Source organism: Aplidium turbinatum, chromosome 4 (genome assembly GCF_918807975.1).
Source record: "Aplidium turbinatum chromosome 4, kaAplTurb1.1, whole genome shotgun sequence".
Classification (NCBI taxonomy): Eukaryota; Metazoa; Chordata; class Ascidiacea; order Aplousobranchia; family Polyclinidae; genus Aplidium; species Aplidium turbinatum.
The window spans coordinates 29199791-29210069 of record NC_137475.1 but is presented as its reverse complement, the minus strand read 5'-3'; the positions used below and the strand labels follow the sequence as shown (position 1 = coordinate 29210069).

The 10279-nt window shown below is 35.9% G+C and overlaps 1 protein-coding gene across 1 annotated transcript; it reads left to right on the top strand.

The window, feature by feature from the left end:
• Positions 1-493: 493 nt before the first annotated feature.
• Positions 494-10022, top strand: LOC145769309 (uncharacterized). The gene is made up of 4 exons (XM_082580904.1): positions 494-632; positions 6774-6865; positions 7668-7805; positions 8004-10022. Exons 1-4 carry the CDS (start codon positions 560-562, stop codon positions 8118-8120), a joined length of 420 nt encoding a protein of 139 aa, XP_082437030.1. The 5' UTR covers positions 494-559; the 3' UTR covers positions 8121-10022.
• Positions 10023-10279: the final 257 nt, after the last annotated feature.

Below are 10279 nucleotides of genomic sequence, written 5' to 3'. Positions count from 1 at the left end.
ACTGTACTTGAGTCTTCGAAAAAGTTAGCAAAATAAAAAAAAAAGATTTAAAAAAAACCTGCTCAACTTGCCCCGCCTTCCCCTACTTATCATACCAGTGGCTTTGTAGAAGGCTTGTCAGTTGATGCCTCATGCTGTTTTTTTTAAGGCTATATTATTGCTTTTTCTTACGTGTGTAGTACTTTTGTTTAGGCCAGTTGATTATATTTGGGCAAGAATTCTTTTGCACCCCCAAAAAATATGCTTCCCGTACACCTATGCCTACTGCGATTTTCTATTTAGTGTTTAGATAAGAAACAATCTCAGGAGCAAAATGGTTGGAACGCCTGGTTAATCTAATCAAAAAATAAAGAGCCCAAAATGTAGATACTAAACTCATGTTCAGCAAACAAACGTTTCCAAAACTATACTAATATATAGTTTTCGAAACGTTTGTTTGCTGAACATGAGTTCAGTATCTCTATTTTGGGCTCTTTATTTTTTGATTAGAAACAATCGCTTTTGTAACTTTAGTTATTTTTCGTAATCGACAAGGGACACACAATAGCTGGGCTTGAAAATGAAGTCACTTGTCGTTCATATCTTCTGCCTTGTGATTGGAGTTAATGCAGGGATTATAAAAAGACAAGCAGGTGAGCAAAAAAATTTTCCTTTTAAAATCACTTCTTGATATTTCAAGATTTTTGATTTTGTTAGATTAAATAACATGCTTAACTTTACATTATACCTTATGATTTTACGTATTTCACGTTTTTCGTACAATTTGTTATAGGCTAGCCCAGTGGCTCTCAACCTTTTTCGGCTTACGGCACACTGCAAACAACCAAATAATTTGGCGGCATCCACAGTCAAACCACAAAGTTTCTGCATTAAATAAAAACATTAAATAAAAATTTGAAAAGAGTTTTCGCAAAAACAAAACTAACTACAGCTCCGTATCATATCATGTAGGCTACAATTTAATGAAGGTCGTTTCAAGCAAAGTCATTGCAAAATTTGCTTTGAGTTTTAGCGCAAATCCTTTTAATGTCTGGGCGCATATTTGATAACGCAACTCTAATAACTTGCGGCACCCTTGCGAAGCGTAAATGGTACCCTTGGGTGCCGCGGCACCCCGGTTGAGAACCACTGGGCTAGCCCATCCATAAAGCAGTCGAAGTGCTAAATCAAATTCGAACTGTTACATTTTTGTTTTAGGTTGTTTTCTGACATTATAAAGTTTAAAAAATCTTTGATAAATTCTTATCTCTTCTCTCCGCTCAAGCACGACAATGGAAGACATTACCCAGCAAGCAAACCACTCGTTTTTACATTGATTCAACATATGAAGACGTTAAATCAAGGTTAAAACAACGGATTTTGCTGGCTGGGTATCGACGTTAATGCAGTTGGCACTGACATGCAACTTTTCTTCGTTTTCTTCTTGACTTGTTATTTGCTTAGATTTACAGTATAGTTTTGATGAAAATTGCTTTCGACGATGTCAAAGTCATTGTCAAGTTATTTTGATTTTTCTTTTTACACAATATCTAGTTGTAATAGGCTATACCGCACTTAGGTAATAATGTATTCATATCCGATATAAATAAATAATAATAAACTAAAAAGTCAAACTTTTATTTGTCTTTGGTTCATGTCCAAACCAAGTAGCCCGGTCCAGTGCTATTCAAATTGGGGTACGCGTACCGGTGCCAGTACGCAAGCACTTGACTGGTGGTACGCGATTACTTTTGAAAATAATTTGTTGGGTATTGTTTTGTACAGAACAGAATGTTTTTCGTCATACTCAGGATGTTTTGGTTTGCGGTATAGTTCACTATTAAAGATTGAATTGACTCGCCTGAAAATAAATTTCTTTATTTTTCTCAACATGTAACTAAATCATTCATATCAAGCATTGCTGTAGCCTTGTGAGTTTGACGCCTGTAAAAAAGACATATCTTTCTTTTTTTTTGATCATCACATATTTATCGTTTTTTGGATTGTGAATATAACCCTTTTCAAGCCTATAAAACAAAAATTAATCATACATTGCATAAGAAAAATTCCAATAAAAAATCTGCCTTAATCAAATGCATCAGGCTAATTTTTGCGAGCTTGGGACATTTGCTCGAAAAATGACTGTTTTAATATTGAAATCAATAAATTACGTTGATACTTTGATGCCAATCATTACCCCACGTGATTTTTCAATAAAGTTTTTAGAGGGTTTCCGAATTCGGGTTCCACTACGTCTCTGGTTGAATTTTTCCCGTCTATAAAACATCTAAAACTGGTCACTACTTTCAATTGAAGTCTAAATCTCCTTTCCGCCTATGTTTGAACGTGGGGTATAAGTTCACCTGCTCGCATAATGCGAGTTCCACATACATTGGTATGACCACACGATATTTGGCCAAGAGGGTAGGGAAGCATTTGAATTTGGCTAATCTTAGTAAAAACAGTGCAATCAAAGGTCATATTCAAAACTGCCAATCGTATTCTAGTGGTGAAGTCTCATTGCAGTCTTTCAAGATTGTTCGTAATTGTTTGTCCGACTCCGAGTTCGACACAAAGATTCACGAGGCACTAATTATTAAATCTTCCAATCCAGGCCTTAACAAGCAATTGTTTGCCGGCGGAGCCTCCCCCTATCTCTTAACCGTCTTTGATTAAATTGTTACGTGTGTGTTTCATTCATCATTGCTTTTGTTTTGTAGAATATTTTGTTTTATGCTTTAATCCATCTTGCGCAATCTGCCTGAATACTTCTACTCTGAACATAATTCTCTACTTGATCCGTTGCATTGTGTTGTCATTTTGTATGTGAGCAAAATAGGCAGTCTTTCAATGTGTAGATTAAACAATACTTTTGAGGTTATAATGTGTTTTTCTAGTATTTTCTTATGCAGTGTAGAATTACTTTTTTGTTTCATGGGCTTGAAAAGGGCTATATGTATAGTCGAAAACGTTCGGTTTATGTTATTTTTGTGTTATAATGGTAAATATCCTATTGTTGCTGACCTGTGGCTGTTTATCGTTGAAAAAAATTGTTTACACTTAAGACAATTTATTGCCTGTGGCATATTTAAACTGATAACAAGCACACCAAACACGGAAAAACCTTTCATTAGGATAAGCCGCATTCACATTCTTTCAAGGATTTTGTTTCTTCTAACAAGCAGGTCGGCCATATTTTGTTCCAGTTGAAACATTCTAAAGTGAAGCCAGAATACAATTCAGTCCTAACAACCATTGTACAAACGTCCAAACACGCCATTGCCTTAAAATTTCTTTTTGGGTTTCGTTTTTTTATTGTTGTTGTAAATTCTAAATGAAGCGAAGTTATTTACTAATTGTCCTTTATGTTAAATCAGAGGTGTGCAACATACGGCCCGCGGGCCAGAGAACGGCCAGCGGTACCCATTTACGTGGCCCGCACATTCTTCATCAAGTAGCCCATTATTTTTAAATGCTTTTCACTGTTAGATCGGAAGATGTTGTTATTTGTAACATCATCATTAGCGTTATTGACTTTTAGCATTATTACATCATTAGCATTATTGTTGCGTCATTAGTAAGCGTTGTAGAAAACCGCCTTGTTCTTCTGGCAATGATTCAGCAAGGGAACGTTCAAATATTACGTAACGCCTTCGAGGGGGAGGGGGGGTTTATGCAAAGCGTTACGTTAGCGTCACATCGGGGGGGAGGGGGTTCAAGCAAAACGTTACGTAACGCTTTCGAGTACGGAATGGTAGTTTTTTGTGCTGAATTCGTAGTGAAAAAGCGTTACATGGGGGAGGGGGGATTGAAAAAAGCGTTACGTTGGCGTTACATGGGGGAGGGGGGGTCAAAAATTCGGAAAAAAAAGCGTTACGTAATATTTGAACGTTCCCTAACATAAATCTTACTTTATGGGTGCAGTGTGGTGAATATATTAATATTTATTTTACAAAAAGCTTAGCATAGTAAAAATGTCTACAAGTAAGAAAAGGAAGGTTGATTATGAAAGCCGGAAGTTCAACAATGAGTGGTGTATAAATTACTTCGTTGTTCAACACAATCAAGATGTTGTTTGCCTGATTTGTCAAAACACTATAGCAGTAGCCTAATGAAAGAGTACAATATCAAGCGACACTACTGTGCAAAACACTCTGCTAATTTTTATAGCATGATAGCATTGCATTATGAGAGCAGTTCTTTTCAAAAATGAAGCTGTTCAAGACAAAATGCAGGAATCAGCTTACAGATGAGCACTTGTCAAGTCAACTTCGAGTTGCCACTTCCTCCGTCAAAGCTGACATTGGCAAGATCTCTGGACAGAGAAGATATCAGACATCTCATTAATCACTCACTCAATGTGTAACGATTGTGTGTACGTTTCCATTAAATAAATTTTTCATATAAATTCATGTGTTATTCGATAGACTGGCCCTCAGCTTCATTATAATTGTACGTTGTGGCCCATTGAGATAAACAGTTGCACGCCCCTGTGTTAAATGTTTAGATTTAGAACAACAATATTTCAACAGTTTTGCTTTTTTCAATGAAGCATAGGCTAATGATAAGAGCTCTGGACTGTAAAGGACTGAAACATATTTATACCTTATGTAATAACATCTATATGACTGGTCACATACCACTAGAAATGAATAAATCCATTATTGTCAAACTGCCGAAGAACCCAAAAGCCACACAAAGTACAGAATTTAAAACCTTTCCTCTGATGAGTCATGTGCTAAAAATTTTGCTGAGAAATGTTCTCAGAAAAAAAAGAAAAAAAAGCTATCCAAAGTGAAATTAACGAAACTCAAAATGGTTTTATGCCTGGAAAGGCAACAAGAAAAAATTTTTCAATAACTTATGAGAAGTATATAATGTGAACGTTACAACCAACTAAATAAAGATTTTTATACATACTTTATAGACTGTAAAAAAGGCCTTACAACCAGCGTTGACAAGGGGGTAATTTTGGACTAGGAGATAATTTTGAACACATGTCCGGGATAATTTTAGGGGCCTGACATATTTTCAGAGTTAAGAAACATAAAGAAACCACAGCGCATACAGTGCGTTTTTCTTATGCTGTAAATAACTTGATTTCGGGCCCAACATGTCCCTTTAAAGGTCTTGCATGTCTACATGACACTTGGTTACAAAAACAAGAGGTGTCTTAACTTAGCAGATACCAACATATAGTTCAATTGAAAATAATAGATAATAGTTACGACTACAGTATTTGTTGTAACGTTAATTTTACATTGGTTTTGTTTGAAATTGTCTATCAAAGTTTGAAACTAAAATTTACAAGGCCCTCCAAATAAAGAAGGCAATCTCAAGCTCAACAAACAATAGTTGCCAGAAAATACGTTTGTTCTCCCTTTCGTGGTCGTTTTTTGGATTTTTTAATAATTCCCACGAGCGGTCTCGCAATGTTATACTTGCCTTGTGACTACACCAGACTGTTGAAGACTAGTGGAAAATAGCCCAGATTATAACAAAATTATCTTAGCAGCTTTGGCATCTGTTTCTTTAGTTTATTTGTCCTCAGCTCTAAGTTATGATTATTTTTTCAGTCATTCAATATTACAGCCGATATTGTAGAAGAACAAAACATTTTGGGGGTGCAAACAAAATTTACCCAAATATTGTCTTTGCAAATATATTTTAAAAACTCAACAATCTACCATTTTTTATATTTTGTCCAAATAACTGGACATTTTTTGCCTAAAAGCGAAGCTTTTTTGCAGCGGAGAAGCGACCCCCCTTCACCCCGCCTTTTACGGCTATGTTCAATATTATGTACAGTTATTTGTTCTTTGTTTAAATGTATTAAGTTCTTTCCTCACGATGGCATAGAATTTTGCTGAAAACGTTTGAGTTTAATATGTGGCCTACGATATATTGTAAAGGTATAGTACAGGTATTGTTTTTAAAATACCCTAATGGCATTCAATTCAATTAATTTAGGTCTATCATCTGTTTGTGGTATTTTGAAATGACTTCTCGCCCAAAGCCATTCAAATAGATGAGCGAATAAAAATGAAAAACACAACAGCTCAACAATGTAATTTCATGGAGTTACTGTACGGTACACATCTTGAGAAGTTTCTGATTTTTTTTTGTTTTATTGATATAAGTCAGCTTACATCTTCTACAAATCCCTTTCTTGCATCATGGGCCAATCAGACAGATCAGAAGCTTCACAATTGGGGTGCATGTAGGCTACCCATAAGTAGACAACTCGGCTGCGTAGCCGAGTGGTGAAAACGTCTGCGCGACGTTCGAAAGAACGTGGGCTCGACACTGCTCCAGAGCACTCGGCTGTGTTTCGGCAAAAACACTTAATGGCAAGCCAAACTAAGGGGAGCAGCTGACTCGAAGACTATATGTCACCCCATCGCAGTGTACTGTATGTTATCGCAATCGGCGCAAATAAATAAAAGCATGATTATGAGTGGTACATTATGTGTGAGAAAATACTCTTAGCTAACTCTTGTGTTGTGAGAGTAATTAATTAAATTTGAGTGTGGCCCATTTTCCACACCTTTGCATTAGTTTCCAATGACTTGCCAAGCTTCATTATGAAATGCTATTTTTAAAGAAGGTTCTATATCAGCCTTTTTTACAAAATTTACATCAATACGCTTTATTGCGTTTTTTTTTTTTAATTAGAAAATCCCTGCAAAAGCGATAGATGTTTATTTGAACAACCCCTTTTTACTTACAATTTTTTTTGATTGATTAGTTTTTAAGTTTATTTAACTTTGCTAATACCTCACGCGGTGTTACAGATTTCAAAATGATTGGACTTATTCCGGAAACAAGCGCCTGCATGACAGGAGTGAACGAAAAATATTCCGAGCAAACATGCTACGCTGAACAAGTAAGTTATCGCTGTTTGCAGTCAAATGGTAATATTTATTTTAAAAATCGATATTATAGCATGCTCGATCAAAAAACTCTTGCTTCACTTAATTTCTTGAAAAGGTCACATACGATGATTGAATACACTTTTCAATACCAAAAATTTGAAATGTAACTTACAGTGCTCTTAGGCTGCAAAAAGGGCTTGGGCTGCAAGCGGTGCTGGTTCGGTTTTCGGCGTGTGCGCTTGAGCAGCGTAAGTCAGGACTGCTCTCTATTCAGCGGCACCTAGTGGTAAGAATACTTCTCCGGCAACAGCACTTCAACAACAATCGGAGACTTCACTCTGTCAATCTCGGTAACCGGCCTTGCGTCAGTGGTTCTAAGCCTCTACAAGAATGGGAAACTGCCAGAAATAACCTATAAAAGGCTTTGTCAGTCCGAGGATCAAGATTAAAAATCAACCAGCTAAATAAAGAAATTACCAGCAAAAGGCAATTACTTTGTTTAGTGTGTTGTTGAAATTTGATACCAATCAAACTTTGTTGGCTGAAGAAAACCCAACAATTTGTTTGGTACCAACAGGAGGCTAAGCTATATTCCCCATGTCTGAGCACTTGAGCAGTTATTTGAGTAAGCTTTGTTTAACCTTTGAAAATGTCTTCAACAGTGAATGGTACGTAAGCAAAAGTTTAAAGAGGTATTGCACTTTGTATGGGATAGATACTTGATTCATAGCAAAAAAGATAACGAAATCGTCCTGTGGTATACAATAAACACTTTATAAAGTTAAATGTTATCTCTTGCGGTTATTTTCTTAGAACATGTGTATGACTCAAATAATATTGAGCGAAGGAACAACAAGTGTGGTGAAATCTTGCCAAAAACCCGAAGTGTGCACCACTCAAGAAGAAAACAACTACATACAATGCAGTGGATTTGACCCCCTTACCACTGAAGTATGGGAAACGTAGCCTAGTCATTACTTTGTTGTAGGTACCTTACCGTATTAAAGTTTTAAAAGACATCAAATTACAAACTGCCTTTCTAAAACAAAGATGTGGTCTGCAGCGCCATAAATAAGCAATTAATTATTATTTGCAATTATTAAGTTAGGGAATCAGCTCTTCGTTAATTGATTTTTTTTCATGTTGCAGGTTTCCACTTGTACCCTATGTTGTGTGGGAGACTTTTGCAATGATGCAAGTGACGTCACACAAATAGAAGAAATATATGACGTGATATCAAGTATCAATGTTTCTCCTGTACTTTAGTTTTATTTCTTTGTGTGCATCTTTGATTTTGTTCTGTAATTTCTATTCAAAGTTCAACCACTAGGTACTGTACACTTGTCAACGGAGGTCGCCATATGAGTTTTTTCTTGTATGCTGAAATCATTGTAGCTGCGTGGCAACTTATCATGTTACTTGCTGCTTGCTGTAGCTCAGCCAACAAAAACAAATATTGCTTCAACAGAATCCAACCGAGTCTTTAAGTTTTAAGTACATTACTTTACCGTTTAGTTTAACAAAATCATGCAATTGACATTTCTTGCTGATTTATAGCATCATAAATTGTAGGCTACGACGCTTGGCAAAAAACATACCATAACATTAAATGGAAACGAGTCCAAAATGTAGCTGACTGTGATTAATATTGTTGAGCAAAACAACTTTTCAAGAGAAAAGTTTTTGTGTATTAGATTAGTATGATAACTTTATAGCGACAATGCAGACGGCAGCCCACATTATCAAGAATTGCCGGCTATACAAACCACCTCATGGTATGGAAGGCCTAGTTTCCATCGATGACGACACCAGGCAGTGGCTAACCAACGGATGCCCTGACATAGGCTATAGCGACAACAGGAGAGAAGAAGATTAGTATAAAGTTGCACTGCACAATATACATTATATGAAATTTTATAGGTCTGCTTTGTATTTAACTTTATCTGCTGTAAGTGGATTTTTATCAGAAATCTACATACGTAGGCCTATTTTTCTTTTGCTGACTTATTCCCAATAAAGGCAGCAGTGCAGAGTGCAATGTAGCCAACAACGTCTGTCATTATTTCTATGTATCATTGAGCCTTCAGGTATTATTTGAAAGCTATCATTGCTTTTGGTAAATTGACCATGCTATATTTCTTCTACTGTCCCGTGTGCACGTTTGGCTTGGAACGAATCTCCCTTTGCTGTAAATAATTTTGTATCTCCTGTAGAGTTGAAGGCTAATATCGATAAGATATGAGAAACACTGAGGCATTGTCTACTAATGAATTAACACATTTCAACGCAAGAAGACGAGTAGGCAAATGGCATCTATTAGTTATATAAAATTGTTTTTGGCAGATACAACTATTAAAACTGGTCCTTGCTTTTTTGCCAATCACATTAACATTCTGCTTTTCGCTACACACTTTGAATTAACCTGAACGTATTTACTGTTTGCATGTGGGTTATGCAACCTATACATTTTGAAGCAGCGCAGTCTAACCACGCCAATTAACGGCTTCTACGGCCCACTCCAGAAAAGCACAGGCTACAAGAATTTTTTCCCAATGTCCACAAGACACTCTGAAAAGATTTCCTTTTGTCACAGATTAAAGTTTACTTTACCTGGTAATACATTATAGTAGACTACCCCAGCAAGTTATGTACATTCATAAAATAAATTTCAATAAACTCGCTTAAAAACCTGAAAGCAACAATATATTCGCAAAGGGATACATAGCTTCGTTTTACTTTTGGTCACATATTACTCTTTCAATAAATTATTATTGTTGTCAGTACGATCTAATTTTAAACGTTTTCAATTAATATGTAACCTTTAATTAGCATCAAACATGGCTGTTTTGAAAGAATCTTAATCATTTAGAATAAATATTGCATTCAAATAATGTACCACTGTTGATATTTTTATGAAATGATAAGAAAAGTAACAATAAATTAAATGATTTAACTTGTAAAATTAAAACAAATTTTATCGTCGTTATTCTACACTACAGTATATTGCAGTAGCAATAGGTTTTTATATCCGCTTTTTTGATGGTTGTCATATATTGATTGACACTTGCACGACATAAATTTTGTTTGGTGTAAATTATAGCAAACAGGTTGTGGTTGCACTTGCATATTAACCAGTTTTTGAGGTACGAGCTTTTACGTATTAAACCCAGAGCAGCTAACATTTTGTTCTCAGGCACTTTTTGCGATACATTTTAATGTCATAGGCTATTACGATTGTACGTAGGCCCAGTGATGTAGCCTACGCGTATACAAAAAATATTGACGCCGTCAGCGTAAACGCAAACGTTCGAAAAACCATACGCCGTATGCGTCAACATAACTTGTAAAAAAAAGTTGGCGGCGTCAGCGTCAGCGCATACACTAGCGTAAACTCATTTTGTTTGCTAGGTGCCAAACATTCACAC

Bases quoted from the DNA above. Each gene is read 5' to 3' on its own strand.
- LOC145769309 (XM_082580904.1), top strand. From the start codon at position 560: ATGAAGTCACTTGTCGTTCATATCTTCTGCCTTGTGATTGGAGTTAAT. The intron at 633-6,773 runs GTGAGCAAAAAA...GCGGTGTTACAG, and splicing joins GATTATAAAAAGACAAGCAG to ATTTCAAAATGATTGGACTT. The intron at 7,806-8,003 runs GTATGGGAAACG...TTCATGTTGCAG, and splicing joins TTGACCCCCTTACCACTGAA to GTTTCCACTTGTACCCTATG.